The sequence below is a fragment of the Puma concolor genome, chromosome C1, assembly GCF_028749965.1.
Source record: "Puma concolor isolate L17-30 chromosome C1, mPumCon1.1.hap2, whole genome shotgun sequence".
Taxonomy (NCBI): Eukaryota; Metazoa; Chordata; class Mammalia; order Carnivora; family Felidae; genus Puma; species Puma concolor.
In genome coordinates this window covers 153,873,521-153,892,384 of record NC_141674.1, presented here as the reverse complement: position 1 = coordinate 153,892,384, position 18,864 = coordinate 153,873,521, and the positions used below count along the sequence as shown (strand labels likewise).

Below are 18,864 nucleotides of genomic sequence, written 5' to 3'. Positions count from 1 at the left end.
TTAGGGACATTGTGCAACTAGGATGTACACAGTTTAAAGAGGGAGCAGGAAGATTTGACTTATTTACTCTTTCAACATAAGCAACTAAAACTAGCAAATTTATTTATTTATTTTTATTTTATATAATTTAAAAAAAATTAATGTTTATTTATTATTGAGAGACACAGACAGGCAGAGAATGAGCATGGGTGGGGTGGGGGTGGGGGGTTGTGGGCAGAGAGAGAGGAGGAGACACAGAATCCGAAGCAGGCTCCGGGCTCTGAGCTGTCAGCACAGAGCCCGATGCGGGGCTCGAACCCACAAACCGCGAGATCATGACCTGAGCCACCCAGGCACCCCTATTTTATATACTTTTTAAGTTTTATTTGAGAGAGAAAGAGAGAGAGAGAGAGAGAGCCAGTGGGGGAGGGGAAGAGAGAGAGGGAGAGAGACAGAATCCCAAACAGACTGCACTGTCAGCATGGAGCCCAGGTCAGGACTCCATCTCATGACCTGAGCTGAAGCCCGATGCTTAACCAATTAAACCACCCAGGTGCCCCAAAACTAGCAAATTTGAAAATAAGTTTCTTTCATTGTGATTGAACACTGGGCATCCTATGTAAGTGATGAATCTCTAAATTCTACTCCTGAAATTAGTATCACACTACATGTTAACTAATTAGAATTTTTTTTATTTCATTTTTTAATGTTTATTTATTTTTGAGAGAGAGAGAGAGAGAGACAGAGCTCTAGTGGGGTAAGGGCAGAGAGTGAGAGGGAGACACAGAAACTGAAGCAGGATCCAGGCTCCAAGCTGTGAGCATAGAGCCCAACACGGGGCTCAAACCCATGGACCATGAAATCATGACCTGAGCCGAAGTCGGACGCTTAACCTACTGAGCCACCCAGGTGCCCCCAATTAGAATTTAAATAAAAACTTGCAACGTTGAAAAAAAATGTTTATTTCAAATTATCTGCTAATTTAAAAATGCGACTGTTCTCTCCCTTTTCCTTAAAATAGTAACAAATACCGTATGTAGCTTATCCATATCTTAAGGAGGCCAATAAAGTAGTTTATTATAGGTAAGAAGTATACAATTGTCATATTGATTACATCATATAGAAGCAACGTCCTTACAGCTTTTAACTCTAAGGGCAGTATTGAGAGCAAATTTATTCTTAACTGCTGTATTAGAGACAAAAGTAAGTCATATTTATTCACAACCGAAGAGAGATTGGAATTGATTGTAGAATTATAAGCAAAAGAAAGGATATGTATTTCATGTGGTTAATGTCACTGGACTAATCATTCTTTTAAGTTTCTTTATTTATTCTGAGAGAGAGAGAGAGAGAGAGAGAGGCAGAGAGAGAGGAAGAGAGAGGATACCAGGCAGGCTTCGGCACCTACAGTGCATTGACTCAAAGTCAGGAACCCTGAGATCATGACCTGAGCTGAAACCAAGAGTCAGAGGCTTAACTGACTGAGCCACCCAGGTGCCCCCTAAACCAGTCACTTTTAAAAATTCAGCCAAGGCCTAAAGTTTTCTGTTTTGTTTTGTTTGGGTGTAATGGCATTGTCTATTGTAACAGTAAATGAAATGAAATACTGTGTAGTTACATACTTTCAGAGGGAACACGATCAAGATAGAATCTGAAGAAACAATTTCCTTACTTATGGTCCCTCCTATTGTTAGCATTTCCCCAAGGCTAGGTTGTTGGGCACCCCCACCAGGACAGGAAATGCCACTTTCTTTGAGGATGCTGCTATCCTCTCTTCCACTTCTGTCTCATTATGTAGCATTCTTTGTTTTTACAAATGGAAGAGCCAACGGCGCTAATGACTGGACTGTCATTCACACTGCACTTTTAACAACGTTCTGTTTATCTGGAAATTAGAGCATCCTAATTATAGGTGGTGCTCAGGTTTATTTCACCAGACCATAGAATGGGGCCTCGGTGGGGAGAACGGAGACATAGGGAGAATAGTGTTATGAGCCAGAGCTCTTCATGGACCATGTTGATTGTATTCGAAAGCAGTTTATCTTCATACGTTGTCTTGTATGGAAGAAACAACCCTAAACCTACCTAAACTCATTTCATATGTAGCTTTTTCCACTGCCTTCAGATCAAAGTTATTTTCTTCAGGCTGGACTAAATTATACACAGGTCCCTGGAGTGAAGGACACTGAATTAATGCACTATGTCACCCAGCCCTGACTATAGAATATTTTTATCAAAGTCCAAGACACTATTTTGCTATTGCATTAAAAATTAATGCCCAGATTGCCAAAAAGAGAAAAAATGCATAAATAACCTAAACAAATTTTGTCTGAGCTTTGCACACTGTAGAGTCACCTTAAGCAGAGTTTTTAAGGAGAACGGTTGAAGAGTCGTATGCGTATATGTAAGTAATATTCTACTTCTTTGTCTAATTACGAGAGAGCCCTCAATCTTAAATAAGCAGTCTCAGTGGTCTATTTTGTTTTATGTAAACTGTCTTTTTAGAGTAAGGTTCCAGAGGATCACAGAAAAAGAGGATGAATACAAATTGCATCTTGCACAATGTCGTGGGGCTTGAGAGATTCTGAAATTTGTTTATGACCCATGTCAGCATGGTGTGTTGAGCAAAAGTGAATACAGTTCAGTTTAAATATAACTAAATTGAGCTCTGCATTTATATACTTGAAATAGAATACACATGTGCAAATAACTATTTAGAAATAGCCGTATGTGCACATAATGATTAACATAACATTTTAGGATCGTGACCAAGGAAATTAACCAGCCGTGTCATAATTCAAGGTTGGTACCATGCTCTGTTTGTGTTAACTGAACGTGCAAATTTATTGTATATGGCACAATGGTAACTTGAGAATCAATTGAAATCACCTCAGACTTTTAGGACAATGGTAATGTTGCCTCGGCAGAGACCTTTGTAAAAATAAAGACTCAAAACACGTAGAAAATGCACAATACTTTTGGCGTGTGGCTTTCTCTTTCTGGATCAACCATACAGGCTGGCTACTACGAATCTAGCATGGGGCTTTCAGGTTGTGTTAACCCCGTTTATCCCCGCACGCTACACAGCTCACCTGTTATTTACACACATAAGAGGGTTGATACCGCAGAACAAGGGGAGTGCTCTGTTGTGACACAGAACATACATATTCATTAGCCTGGCAGTCCCTATGGACATATGTGGTATGTCCTGATGATCTTTGTATGACAAAAAGAACTGGGGGGAAGGGTAGATGGCTGTAATGGATTGAAAACGTATATGGGGAAAGGGAAGAGACAGCATGAGCGATGAAAGGCCATAAAGGAACATCTTTAAAGGTTAACTACAAAGCACTATTTGAGCTGGTTACAAATTGTCTAAAAACATTCACAGAGGTAGAATAAACAAAGTATTTGACTTAACATGGAAAAATCAGTCCTCTTGCCTAGTAACCCTCAAACTCTTTCCCTGGCAATAGTTGATGACACCTGACACTAAATACTAAGATTCAGAGTATGAATCATGTGTATATTTTAAATTGCATGTATATGCAGGCGCCCGGGTGGCTCAGTCAGTTAAGCGTCCAACTTCGGCTCAGGTCATCTTGTGGATCGTGAGTTCAAGCCCCACATCGGGCTCTCTGCTGTCAGTGCAATGCACTGTCTCTGGTTTAGAACTTCTGTCTCTGTCTCTCTCAAAACAAACAAACAAACAAAAACACTTAAATTGCATGTATATGCATAGCCTTGTGTTCTTGGGAATTACTTTTGATAATACACTTTTAGATTATACACAGACTTTTCGACACTGTTCCTTTACTTAGATTAGTACTCAAAAATTTTTACACAGAAACTTTTGTAAAACCCAGCCCTTGGGGCGGGGCGGGGAAGGGGAACCCAAATGAATGAACAAACAAAAACTCTACATTTATAATTTTAAAATATATGGATTTGATGTGAGCATGATTATATGTTTATTTGAAAACCCGGACTTGAGTTTTGGAAATGTTAGGACCTCACAGGGAAAAAAAAAATTAATTGAATTATGTTTATGATTTCCTGGGCTGCTTCAAGAGATAGGCTGTCCATCCTGATCATATATTGAATGTAAACTCAGTGGACTAAATGTGTCTTTCTTTCATCAGGGTAAGTTGCTTTGCATAAGTGCTCATGCATTCATCCTCATAAGTGTAAGCCATCCTCTTATAAACATCTTATATGTTAAAAATGATGACCTATCAGACCAACACATAACAAGTTTCCTCCTCAGTATGAAATATTGGCAAAATAGTCATTTTTACATTTGGCCATATTTCGTTGCTATGAATAAAATGTAATATATTTTAGGGACACTGATTCAGATCATAAGCCACAAACAAATTTAACTGAAGGGTGGGGTATATATCATTCTAGTCCCAGTCACGATGCCCATAGCATTGAATACCAGTTCTCACTATGCCCCAAATGATGAGATGTAGAACAAGATTGGTTGCTTATGCAGATACCAGCCATGCAACGACTTTCCGTAAAGAAATAAGAAGCGTAACTTTGGAGTAACTTAAACAGTATCTCAAAAGTTGTACTCATGACTGACTAACAGGGGAAGCTCTACAATTAAACGGAGCTTTGGTTTGTGGTATCAGAACCTATGGCATATTCAAAGGAGCATATTAGGAATGGTGGGACTTGACATAGGGAAGACAACGAGAAACAGCATCAGACACATCAGAGCACAGGGGGAAACACTAAAATAAACAGCAACATGGAAACCAGCTTTTTAAGAAACCGTTATTCATTATTCTACACTGCTGTCCTAACGATACTGAATCAACAAGAAAAATATCCATTACTTTCCTTGCGTTTTGATTAAGGGGACAGGAATGCATATAATAAACAGTGTGTAAGAATTTTCTTTTCTAAAGATACTACTTGTTTGGGGGCCTGGGTGGCTCAGTCAGTCCAGCAGCTGACTCTTGATTTCGGCTCAGGTCATGATCTTGCGAACCTGAGGTCAGGCTCCGCAACAGACTCCGTGCTGACAGCGCGGAGCCTGCTTGGGGTTCTCTCTCTCCCTCTCTGTCTGGCCCCCCTTGTTTTCTCTCTCTCTCTCTCTCTCTCAAAATAAATAACTAAACTTAAAAAAAAATAAAGATACTATTTGTTGAAATTTTAGAACCGCATGCTTGCTAGTTTTCAAGAAAACGTACTTAAGTGTAAAAGCTGAAGCTTGAAGCGTCAGAGTGAAGTCATAAATTTGGTTGTTTATGTGACCAATAAGCACCATAAAAATACCCGATGTTTGCGCCTACGTGGCGCAGTCGGTTAAGCGTCCGACTTCAGCCAGGTCACGATCTCGCGGTCCGGGAGTTCGAGCCCCGCGTCAGGCTCTGGGCTGATGGCTCAGAGCCTGGAGCCTGTTTCCGATTCTGTGTCTCCCTCTCTCTCTGCCCCTCCCCCGTTCATGCTCTGTCTCTCTCTGTCCCAAAAATAAATAAACGTTGAAAAAAAAAAAATTAAAAAAAAAAATACCCGATGTTTTACTAGGGAGCGGGGCCACCATGACACAGGGGAGAGGGCATGCTATGTCCAAAGTGGGCAGCTGGGCCTCAGATTCAGCCAGGTAAGAATGAGATCTAGTGATACGTAAGATCATTCAGTTTGTCTTGAAATGATAGAAAATATGGAAATACAGATTCTTTTTAAAAAGTTCACTGACTTTTAAAACCCTGTGCTTGGGGGCTCCTGGGTGGCTCAGTCGGTTGAGCGGCCGACTTCGGCTCATGTCATGATCTCGCGGTCCGTGAGTTCAAGCCCCGCGTCGGGCTCTCTGCTAACAGCTCGGAGCCTGGAGCCTGTTGCCGATTCTGTGTCTCCCTCTCTCTGACCCTCCCCCGTTCATGCTCTGTCTCTCTCTGTCTCAAAAATAAGTAAACGTTAAAAAAAAATTAAAAACAAAAACAAAAACAAAAACAAAAAACCCTGTGCTTGGCCAAAGAAAAGACGGTTGCAGGCTGTATGCTGCCCCCAGGCAGTCAGGTGTCAGTGTCTCTACATTAGAGGTGAGGTATTGGAACTGTACTTACCAAGGACCATTTAGCCAGAAATGCGTCTGTGGTTGTTAGAAAGGATCGCCTTATGCAAATATGGTGAAATGGGAGGAGGGAGTGATTTGCTTCAAAATGTATTATCATTCGGAGTCTTGAGGTGTGAAAGTGTGATTTAAGGAGAAAAATCATTTGACAGTATTGCTGTGTAATTAGAATGTCTTATTTTGAGGCTGCAGGTTTGGAGATCATTTTTAACTGGATTAAAAACCTCTAAGTACTTTATTTCTTAGCCGTGGTCTCTACCATGTTGAGGAACATTTAAAATAAATAAAATACTAGGAAAACATTTGGAATTGAAAACATTTGAATTTCTGACACTGTTTTTGTAAGATCACGCTCTGTGTTTTGCTGAGTGTGAAAGAATTGCTATACCTTTCTTGTAGCCCACATTCCCACTGGAAAATTTCCTTTTCAGGAGCTGTCTTGAGGTTGAAGAAAAAGTGGTTTATAAATTCTAAGAGTGGTTTTACTTTTTTTCTGTCTAGTCAGTTTTGTTTTGTGTTTAATACACTTGTATTATTTTTCAAAACCAAAGAATAGTAAGAAATATTTGTATAGCAGTTCACAGCTGGAAAACATTTTCATGAATATTATTACTTTAGGTAATCTTATTAGCAATCCAGTAGGATATATGATACCATTACAGTTCACGTTTTAGAGCTGAGAAAAGTGAGTTTGATGTGCTTAAGTGACTTCACCAAGATTAGTTCAATTAAGTGATGGTTTGAGCAAAGCCAGTGGTCTGGCTCTCACACTCAGAATGCTCACCCTTCCAACAAAATTCTACAACCTTCTTTATGTTTTCTTCAGTCCCTTTCTATGCCAACCATCCAGGCAAGGCCTCCAAATAAATGCTGTGTTAGGCAAAATAGTTTTCAACCCCATAGTAAGTGAAGTACCATAGTAAGTGAAGTACCAAACTATAGCAGACACTGTCTGTATTGGGGAGTAGGTCACTTTTTACAGTTTCCTTAATCTCTAAAATCAAAGAGAATTTAGAATGCGAAGTTACAAAGAAGACAGAAAGCTGAAAAAGTTTCATTGTCTGAGAAACAGATCCCCTTGACTTAAATTCTTAGCATTGAACCACAGGCTCTATACACAGTGGGCCCTCAAGTTGTTGAGAAAATAAAATGAACAGTCCCTAAGGACTTCTGATTTTGGTGTCCTGAAGATGAAACCAGATTAAACAGATTAAAGAGAACATACAGTTTCTGTGCTCCACCTCTCACTTTCCCCCAGCTATTACTTTTAAATATGACATCACATTTTCAGACTGGAATTACCAGGAAACGGACTGAGGAAGATTCCAGATCATATGGGTTATACAGAGAATACCATGTACTGTTGTGTTGGCCTCTTGGCTTATGAGGGCGAGGCCACGAAAGGAGAATTCTGCCGGGTCTGCTCAAACATTTCATTTGGTCGTCGCTCCCCCTGAAGAATCATGATAAGGAGATCCTACATGGGGCCAGTTTTCAGTACCAGGACGTTAGTAGGTGCTCTCTCACGAAGCTTATCACTGCACACTATGCCCATATTTTTAGCCAATGAATTTGCTCCTCTCTTCCTGAAATTCGGAATGCTCTGTGTGTTAGTTCTGCTGTTCCTACCCAGGAGACGATGAATCTGTTGCATTATTAGGCAGAGGGGGCTGTAAACTGTTCTATTCGGGCTGACCCTTGGACAACTCAAGTGTCAAAAATCTCATAACGTTTCATTCCCTGAAAACTGATAGCCTACTGTTAACCAGAACCCTTACCATCAACATAAACAGCCAATGCAAACATATTTTGTATGTCATATGTATTATATACTGCATTCTTAACGATAAAGTAAGCTAGAGAAAAGAAAATGCTATTGAGAAAATCATGGGGCTCCTGGGTGGCTCAGTCGGCTAAGTAACTTCTGCTCAGGTCATGATCTTGTGGTTCGTGAGTTCGAGCCCTGCATCAGGCTCTGCAGTGACAGTGCAGAACCTGCTTGAGATTCTCTTTCTTCCCCTCTCTCTTCCTGCCCCTCCCCCACTTGTGCGCAGGCTCTCTCTCTCTCTCTCTCTCTCTCTCTCTCTCTCTCAAAATAAATGAACTTAAAAAAAAAAGAAAATCATAAGAGAAAATACATCTACAGTATTGTCATGTACTTATCAAAAATATCTGCATGTAAGTGGACCCACATAATTCAAAGCTGTGTTGTTCAAGGATCAACTGTACTTTGTTATATTTACCCCAGGAGTGATTGTTTTCTAACGAGAACATGGATAAATGCGGTATTAAATCATTTTTCAAAATGTATTTAAATAAATAATAATGAAAAGTTCAGAGGTACCATAGCCCAAAGGGTTGTAACAGGTGTAGTGACGCCGGGCAGGCCCATGTGCGCATCATGCCACAATCCTAGAGCAAGCAAGCCCTCCCTGCCTGCAAGTGTTTGCCTTAGGTCCCTGCCCTTAGGACTTCAGCCAGAATTACCTTTTGGGAACCTTGTAGAGAACGGCTCTTTTAGACCCGATGAACTGCTGAGCAGCATAGGTATGTTAGGTAGGGGTGGGGGTGGGGTAGTGAGGGCCTGAGGTGACTATTTCCAGGAATGTATGCTAAAAATAGATTCCAGGGGGGCGCCTGGGTGGCTCAGTCGGTTAAGCGTCCCACTTCAGCTCAGGTCATGATCTCTCGGTCTGTGAGTTCGAGCCCCGCGTCGGGCTCTGTGCTGACAGCTCGGAGCCTGGAGCCTGTTTCAGATTCTGTGTCTCCCTCTCTCTCTGACCCTCCCCCATTCATGCTCTGTCTCTCTCTGTCTCAAAAATAAATAGACGTTAAAAAAAATTAAAAAAAAAAATAGATTCCAGGGGCTTAGTCTTTTATTTCTGATTTCCTCCCATCCTGAAAGTTGTTTTTATATCCTGTGTTTTCTCTGCATAACCGTTTCCTTATCATTTTGAAGCTATGACAGAGCTTTGAAGGGTGTCGCACTTGTTTTGTCTCAACAGAGTTCAAGAACAAAATGGAGCGAGTAAAGCAGTGAGGCAGCACTGTTTAGCAATTAAGCCTAAGTTACAAAGTGGTCAGGAATGATAAGAATGGGAAATGTTATCCAAACTGTCCAGTGTTATGGGAAATATAGGCTTGTTCATTGATATATACAGAGATTCCTCTTATAACAATAAAATAACAAAACGCTCGGGCTTTTTACAGTAGTATCAATCATTCTTGCGTAATACTTATGTTAAAGTATCTTACAAGCAATTTTCTTTAAATTACATATTTTAAAAACAAACGCGTTGCCTCGTGAAACTTGCCAGCCGTGGTAAGAATTTTCTGATCCTTTCAAAAACAAAAGCTGATGTTTTGGAACAACTCGTCAATTGTGTTGAAGAACTATTCTTTTTTTTCTACTTTGCTTTGTTTCCTGAATTTTTATGGTACCTAGTTATTAAGCTATTTCTAAACAGCAGTGGAAGTTCTTCTTCTGGAGTCATGTTTCTAACAATGGTGAAACAGTATTGTTTCTGAGCTTTTTCTCTTCATGTTCCAAAGAGAAACCATCTGAAAGCTGTTTTTAAAGCCCATCTTATTATTTGGGTGCCAAGTTAAGTGACATACACGTGCTGCTTCCTACTCATGGACAACGGCAATACAATCAAATGGGGCATGCTTTTTTGTTCAAAGAACATTTGACTCTAGAGTTTGCTTCTATTTCACATCAGAAACATCACCGTCGATAAACAGAACAATAATAACAGCAACACAAACAGGCTTGGCTCGCCTTCCAATTATTATTAAAATTTAAGAAACTGATGAAAAAGTTCTTTGTGCTCCCAAGGCCAGGACAGTCTCCTGAACGCTGGCTTCTTCAGCTGCCACTAAGAACTAGTTCATGGTTAACTATGAACTTACACTTTCAGGTAATATTAATGATTTTAAAACACAGGGTAAGTACTCATGTTCCAAGGGATGTGATGTGAATGATTCTGATCCCTTAAGGTTATTTCATCAAAGCTCACTCTTGCCTTTTGCAGCCCTGCTAAGGTTACTGTCCTTTAGTATGCATCAATAGATAAACTTTCAATCATCTTGGAAAGCACATCTAAAAATAGCATGAGAATCAAAAGGCAATGGTATATCCGGTAATTGTCCCAAATAACTAATTTTGATAGGATTTTTTTTAATTTCGGATGAAACAGAAACCTTAGGAAATGTATTCGTTTTGCTAGAGTTAAACTCTGCAGACGTACCCAGTGAAAATGACCAACCTACTTTATTTCAACTTGATATTCCTTTCTTTTACAGTGATCATAACTTACTAAAATCATTTTTGCACATTTTGAATAAATGAATCATTTACAAGAAAAAAAAATGTAAGCCAATAAGGTGGAAGGATGCCCTTTTTTGTTTTTTAAATAATGATTCTAAATCTAGAGCATTTCAGTTTTTAATGGGCTTTTATCATGTATGTTGACTAATGCCAACAATGGCTGAGCTCAGCTAACTGAAAGGAACCCATGCCTTACAGCGCATGTGCATGTGTGTGCACGTGCGTGTGTGTATGATGTTGTGTTTGTGGTAAATTCCATTTCCCATGACTCCCAAAATATTTTCGGAGACCTCCTCTCAAGACATTTATTCACGTTTTTTCTGTATCAATCTAATCAAATTTCCACTCATGGCACATGTGCCTTCTTATTTTCTCAACTCTGTATTTGATAATCTCTTAAAGAAAAAACCCTAATAGAAATTCCCTGGAAATAATTTACAGGACTAATGAATTTGTAGGTCTTTTAGACAGTTCTACATTACAGTCACATTAATATTCTTTCCTTTTTTATAAGGCTTGAAGTAAATCCCATGACACTAGAAGAATTTAGATACTGATTACTTGCAATTGGTTCCTGGTGATTTGCTCTTAATAATTTCCAGTTGAATTTAATGAAAGTATGATTCCTGAAATGCTGCTTCATTAAAATTGCATCTTTCCCCCTTTAAGTGTGGTTTCGGTCATTTCACCCATTCTGCGATGTGTTTTCCTGCCCCCCCCCCCCCCGCGCCCGTTAAAAAGAAATGATTGAGAAAGCAGAGACAATTAAGAATATCACTTCAGTCCCTCCTAGAACTCACCCCCAGAGTTTCTCCGACTGAAATGATGCAAGCTGTACTTCATCAGGATTTCACAATTTTTTTCCCCACTGATATTTTTCATAGTTTTAAAAGAGAAACACAGGAAGATTTGGGAGGAGTAAGGGAAAGGAAAGTGAAGAAAGAATCTGTTGCATCTGCAGGAGAAGTAGAAGGTCTTTTGTATTTTTATTTAAAAAAAAAAAGCGAGAGCTTGATTAAGTTATACCGTGCAGCATTCAGACTTAATTTAACTGAGATGGTGATTTGCAAATGAATATCTACATGGATCCTTTTTAAAAATCCAAATGCAAATGAGTACAACTGCAGTAAAATATATTTGCAAATGAATCCTGTTGCTTTATTCATTTATTGTGTAATTACTGCAATCCTTCCCACCTTGTTTTCAGTATTTCTTAATCATTAAGTCGGAAGCATGACAGCAGTGCCAGCCCTGGCATGATTCTCTTTGACTAAAACCTTGTAAATTAACACAATTAGCACAGCATCATCCTGCTAATTAACTTCCAGTGTCTGGTGCAGTGGTTTTGCAAACAAGGAAGAGGGAGTCAGAAGGGAATCAACATGCCATTCTGTTACCAAACTCTGTGCTGTGTTCAGTTTAGCGCAGCAAGTCAAAGCTGGCCATGTCAGAAGCCAGAGTCAGGGAATGAAGAGCTAAAGGGGTTGGAGAAGGAAGGCAGAAGGGGGTCGGAGCTGTCAAAATAGACTGCAGTAATTCAGAAGGGAGCTGATGCCACAGATGCTTCACTTAGACCAGGCCTCCTCTTTATCCAGGAATCTCTGCCAGAGGGCATAAGACAGTTCACAAAATTCACTTTGGGTAACACAAAGGAGATGAAGGAGGCCTACTTAATGTAGCTGGCCCAGAATAGGAAGTGTTGGAACCGAGCAGAGATTGGAATGGGGTGAGCCAGCCCTGGGAAACAAAACAGGGTTCTGGTGCTCTCCTGTAACCAAGTCTATGTGAATCCCCGAGGGTACGTTATAAATCCCTTTGGGTGCGGGTTCCCTAATCTGTGAAATAAGGTCATTTCTAAGGTCTCTTTAAACTGTGAAATTCAAGTGATTCTCTGATTCTGAGCAAATACTCTTGCTTTACAGTTTGCTACTTAAGTCACCTTGCTTCAGTTAGTAATCTAGCAGGTGATAGAATTACCCATAGCATCTCATTATCTGGCTGCACTCTTTGAGTTTATGCCACACACTGCTTCCCACAGAAATGTAGAGAGAATCCAGATTCTCTCCCTGTTCTCTATTCTTATAAGAAACAGGTCTCTTTCACCTGTTTCCTTCCTCCCTCCCCCTTCTCTCTCTCTCCACACACAAACACACATAATAGGTATATGCATATATAGGTATATGTGCGTGGACATATATGTGTGTGTGTGTATATATGCATATATATATGTAGGATATATATATATTTGTAGGTATTTGTACGTGTGTGTGGATATATATGTGCATATGTATCCTCCCCTCTTAGCACTGGGAGACTGTAAAGCAGAGGGAAGGATTATAGGAGAAGGAGGGAGAATGCCAGCTGGAAGACCGACAGACAAGTGATGCTTGTTTTTTTTTCCAGAGACTCAACAACAGAACTGAGAGGCAGAAAGGAGCCAGTTGTAATTCATACCGAGTTGTAGGCTTTGTGCGATGAAAGCGATGGAGCGCTGCCTGGGAGATTGCTTTGCTGCACTCCACGAAGCAGATTTGAAACTGTCGTGGAGCACTTTAGATGAGAGTTGGATTATGGAATGACCTGCTATGTCTGTGTCATATTGTTCTGCGCAGGGAGCATTATACTGTGCTAACTAGGTGTTCAGTGCCAAATAAGAGAGGGGTCCTAGATGTGATCTGTCAGCTGTGTCTCATTTTTATATTGGTTAAAATATAAAACAGAAACGCTGATGTCAAGAGACGGAACAGCTAGCTATTGCACATGCTTAATAGTATCACGTGCTAGATATTGAAAAGACATGCCTATTTCATTGTAAGAACCTGTGACTGAATTCTAATTTGACAGGAAGGTGTGTGTACATATAGGTGTGTTCCTGCGTGTGGGTAGCGAGTAACTTGATAGGCTTCACAGAAGCAGATTTGCTTATTACTTAAAAGAAAAAAAAAAAGGTCTTCTACAGAGTTCTTGTTTAAATTCGGTTTACTTTTTACACAGGACTGAACTTCGGTCCATTTTATTTATTTATTTATTTATTTATTGGAGACAGGGAGAGACAGAGCATGAACAGGGGAGGGTCAGAGAGAGGGAGACACAGAATCTGAAACAGGCTCCAGGCTCTGAGCTGTCAGCACAGAGCCCGACGCGGGGCTCGAACTCACGGACCGCGAGATCATGACCTGAGCCGAAGTCGGCTGCCCAACCGACTGAGCCACCCAGGCGCCCCAACTTCGGTCCGTTTTAAAGCGTACCTACGGTACGGATCGTAAGAGATACGATGAACTGTGAGAATTCTTTATAATGTCGATGTCGTTAGAGAGGAATAGGTAACGAAAGAAGTTGGGGGAAAGCTTTAACACTTCTGATGAGTATCTCTGTAAATTAACGTTTCTCCCCTCCTCGCCCTTTCCTCCCCAACCCCCCCCCCCCAACCCCGCAACCCTCAGGCTTGAAGATGCAGTGGACGCCGGAGCATGCCCAGTGGCCAGAACAGCACTTTGACATCACCTCAACCACTCGGTCTCCTGCCCACAAAGTTGAAGCCTACCGAGGTCATTTGCAGCGCACCTATCAGTATGCCTGGGCAAACGATGACATATCTGCTCTGACTGCCTCCAACCTGCTAAAAAAGTACGCAGAGAAGTATTCTGGCATCCTAGAAGGCCCCGTGGACCGGCCCGTACTCAGCAACTACTCGGACGCGCCCTCGGGGCTGGTGAACGGGCGGAAGAATGAAAGCGAACCCTGGCAGCCTTCCTTGAATTCGGAAGCTGTCTATCCCATGAACTGTGTCCCGGATGTCATCACGGCCAGCAAAGCCGGAGTCAGTTCGGCCCTCCCTCCGGCAGATGTCTCTGCCAGCATAGGGAGCTCTCCTGGGGTGGCCAGCAACCTGACAGAACCTAGCTACTCGAGTAGCACCTGCGGAAGCCACACCGTGCCCAGCCTTCACGCAGGGCTCCCGTCTCAGGAATACGCCCCGGGATACAACGGCTCGTATTTGCATTCGACGTACAGCAGCCAGCCGGCGCCTGCCCTGCCCTCACCTCACCCCTCCCCTTTGCATAGCTCCGGGCTCCTGCAGCCGCCCCCGCCGCCCCCCCCGCCGCCCGCCCTGGTCCCGGGCTACAATGGGACCTCTAACCTCTCCAGTTACAGTTATCCCCCCGCCAGCTACCCGCCTCAGACTGCCGTGGGATCTGGGTACAGCCCCGGGGGCGCGCCGCCGCCTCCTTCAGCCTACCTGCCTTCAGGAATCCCTGCTCCGACCCCTCTGCCCCCCACCACTGTTCCTGGCTACACTTACCAGGGCCATGGTTTGACACCTATCGCCCCCGCGGCTCTGGCCAACAGTTCGGCGAGTTCTCTCAAAAGGAAAGCTTTCTATATGGCAGGGCAAGGAGAGATGGACTCCAGTTACGGAAATTACAGCTACGGCCAACAGAGATCTACCCAGAGCCCCATGTACAGAATGCCCGACAACAGCATTTCAAACTCGAATCGGGGGAATGGCTTTGACAGAAGTGCTGAAACATCATCCTTAGCATTTAAGCCAACGAAGCAGCTAATGTCCTCTGAACAGCAAAGGAAATTCAGCAGCCAGTCCAGTAGGGCTCTGACCCCTCCTTCCTATAGTACTGCTAAAAATTCCCTGGGATCGAGATCCAGCGAATCCTTTGGGAAGTACACGTCGCCGGTAATGAGTGAGCACGGGGACGAGCACAGGCAGCTCCTCTCTCACCCGATGCAAGGCCCTGGACTCCGTGCAGCTACCTCATCCAACCACTCTGTGGACGAGCAACTGAAGAATACCGACACGCACCTCATTGACCTGGTAACCAATGAGATTATCGCCCAAGGACCACCGGTGGACTGGAATGACATCGCTGGCCTCGACCTGGTAAAGGCCGTCATTAAAGAGGAGGTTTTATGGCCAGTGTTGAGGTCAGACGCGTTCAGTGGACTGACGGCCTCACCTCGGAGCATCCTTTTATTTGGGCCTCGGGGAACAGGCAAAACGTTACTGGGCAGATGCATAGCTAGCCAGCTGGGGGCCACGTTTTTCAAAATCGCTGGTTCTGGACTCGTTGCCAAGTGGTTAGGAGAAGCAGAAAAAATCATCCACGCGTCTTTTCTCGTGGCCAGGTGCCGCCAGCCCTCGGTGATTTTTGTCAGTGACATTGACATGCTTCTCTCCCCTCAAGTGAGTGAGGAACACAGTCCAGTCAATCGGATGAGAACGGAATTTCTGATGCAGCTGGACACTGTACTAACTTCAGCTGAGGACCAAATCGTAGTAATTTGTGCCACCAGTAAACCAGAAGAAATAGATGAATCTCTTCGGAGGTACTTCATGAAACGACTTTTAATCCCACTTCCTGACAGCACAGCGAGGCACCAGATAATAGTACAACTGCTCTCACAGCACAATTACTGTCTCAATGACAAGGAGTTTGCACTGCTCGTCCAGCGCACAGAAGGCTTTTCTGGACTAGACGTGGCTCATTTGTGTCAGGAAGCAGCGGTGGGCCCCCTCCACGCCATGCCAGCCACAGACCTTTCAGCCATCATGCCCAGCCAGTTGAGGCCCGTTACGTATCAAGACTTTGAAAATGCTTTCTGCAAGATTCAGCCTAGCATATCTCAAAAAGAGCTTGATATGTATGTTGAATGGAACAAAATGTTTGGTTGCAGTCAGTGATAACTTCTTTAAAAAAAAAAATGTAATGAATGTTGGCACACACACATAAAACCTGCTACATAGGGTATAGAGCCCCTTTCCAGTAGTGTTTAAATCGCAAAGGGTACTGGGGAAGATGACGATTGCGTTGCATCTTTAGCGTCAGGGTAGATTTGGAGGAAAAACGCATCAGATGAGAGCTGCTGATTTGAAAGCCCCAGATGACAGAAAGCATCTGTTGATGCTCAGTTCAGTTCAAGCCAGACAACACTCACCAAGGAGCAAGGTGCAAGTGTGTTGATTTCAGAAGGACGTGAACCTTGTGTGTTGATTCCATTCTGCTGTTCTCGAGATTTAGTTGCTGTCAAGTGCCTGGAGTGGTGCTTTATTTTTTGTTTGCCTCACAATTACATTGGTGGCATGTGCTAATATAAAGAGCTTTAACTTCAAACATTATTGGACTAAAGAGATGAACGGTTGTGTTACGACAGAAAACCAGATTTTTGCCATTTTAAGAGCAACAGTATTCCTCAATCCTGTCTGTTCTGCAGTATTAAGCTAAGAACAGTTAAAACAGGGTAACGGTAATCTGGACCTTAATTTCTGCAGTTCATTTCTTTTAATGTTCTTGTCTGCAAAAACTCAGGAAAGCGATTGTGATTTGTACAGTACCTCAAAGGAATGTGTTGAAAGCACTATGTACTGCTGAGAGTAATGGGATAGGCTTCGATGTTACTTTATATTAAAATGTATGTTTACCTCAACAATTGGAAGATAGCAAGGAAAATTACTTTGAATGTATCCAGAAACATACTGACGTGTGATACAACTGAATATTTACGACTTAAAGTAGAAATGGAAGGATTTTTTTTAAAAAAGATTCTTTTACTAATTATGGGGAATAAACCAGAGCAGAATAGTTCTTTATGTCAAAAACTGCAAGAGTTCTTCGTACATTGCTCCTTGATAATGAAGTGAAAATGTTCTTAAAAGGTACACTGGTTAACGGAAAGCTACTTACTCAGTTTATGTTAGTACCTAGAACACTCAGCCACAAGACCTGTTTAGGACCCTGGAAGTCACAGTACCTAAAAACTAGGACTGCCTTTTACTGCATAGGGTGGTGGTGATGTTGGTTTGCAAGTTCTCTCTTAAAACTGCTGGGAATGGTGTCATTCTATTCACTAATCTAGCTTATAGGCTTGTCGTGCTGTTTGATAGAATGCAGAAGATAGCAAGCAAAAACAAAGAAATAAATACAAAATCAACCAATCAACTTTATATGTGTGTGTGTGTGTGTGTGTGTGTGTGTATATATATATATATATATATCCACAAAGAACGTCTATATCCCCTCTCCTTTTTGACTCCTCTCTTCTCAGTGCAATTTTGCTTCTCATTTTGAAATCTGGGCTATAGTGCTCCCACGTTCATTTCTACCTCAGTTTTGTCACATTTCTCTTGGACAGTAAAGTAGAAAATTGGAAGTGGACACACACACACACACACACACACACACACACACGTGTGCACACGCATCTATACGTTGTCAAACTCGTTACTTTGTTTTCTCCCATCTTTTCCCATAAGTCTCGTCTCCAGAAACATCAGTCTTCATGCTTGCTTCTGCCTGAGTCCACCCCCACCCCGGCATATGTGGCATTTTTCTTAATTTTCCATTCTTCTCCTGCTCCCCACCAAGTTGTTCTTTGTATCCTTTAATGCTTTATGTGCAACTTTTCATCGATAGCTAACTGATGTTCGTTCGGCAATGCCTCTGAACAGACAGTGTAGGCTGTAGCTTGCCAAAGCCGCTGCCCGTGCATAAGCAGAACAGCCTGGCTTTTTGAATGTATTTTTCCTGGGTTGTTTTTTTCCTTCCTTTTTTTTTTTTTTTTTTTTTTTTTTTTTTTTTTTTAGTTGAGAGATGCAGTAACAAAACTGTTGCAAAGCACTGGCATTTTATGTATTCAAAAAGTGATGTACATTTTTTAAAAATTTAAATAAATGCAATGAGAAGCCCCAAGAAAGCTCTTTCTGTTATTGTTTTTTTTTTCCTGCAAAAATTTTGACTGATTTCATTCAGGATGTCAAATTCTCTGAGACACTTAACACAGAGAAGCCTAATGAAGGACTTACATCATATTTCTGAAATTTTATGATGCTTGACCACTGCTCCCCCCTTTTTTCTTATTTTTCATGTTGCTAAAAACTGAGCAAATGAACCAAAATTTAATTCACTCTGATATTCTATCAGCTAAGACTGTGCTTACATATAAATATTCCATATTAAAAAGCAGTGCCTTTCATTAAGGATACAAAAAATAATATTTAAATACATCCTCTGCTTTTCACAAGTGAATAAATGCTATAATCGTGTTCTGGCTCTACCCTGCACATCTCTTATTGTAAGAAGATTCTAATATCCCCATTAACTTGTAGGTTCATATTGATCTCACTGACAAGTTTACTTTTGCACAGTGCTGACCTATTTTCTGTCTTTTAGACATTACGTTTCATTTCCGCCAACATGCTGTGTTCACTTGAAAGCAACTGGCAAGTTTTGACAAACCCAGTCTTATTTAGACAACTTTGGAAAATCCAATATTGACCCACATTTTTGTGGCTAGTAAGAGTTAATGCCAAATAGGACTGCACTGTTGTGTTTTACACTCATTTATAAAACTGAAAATAAATTCAAGGCCTACGTATTGGCTTTGAGCTTTAAGGGACTTAAAAAAATTACTTTGAGATGTGAATGGTCAAAAATCCATGTATTTAGGCAGAAGC

At 41.6% G+C, this 18,864-nt stretch overlaps 1 protein-coding gene across 3 annotated transcripts in view; it reads left to right on the top strand.

Moving 5' to 3' along the window:
• FIGN (fidgetin, microtubule severing factor) overlaps positions 1–18,864 on the top strand; it is a 134,978-nt gene that overhangs the window by 111,944 nt on the left and 4,170 nt on the right. For 2 of the 3 annotated variants that reach the window (XM_086718781.1, XM_086718780.1), the window contains one exon: positions 13,841–18,864. This exon is cut by the window's right edge and continues 4,170 nt beyond it. In XM_086718781.1, coding sequence (XP_086574907.1) covers positions 13,849–16,095 — 2,247 coding nt within the window. In that variant the 5' untranslated portion in view covers positions 13,841–13,848 and the 3' untranslated portion in view covers positions 16,096–18,864. Of the gene's footprint in view, positions 1–12,532; positions 13,075–13,840 lie in introns of those variants that run through there. The other variant, XM_086718782.1, reaches the window with a different exon arrangement.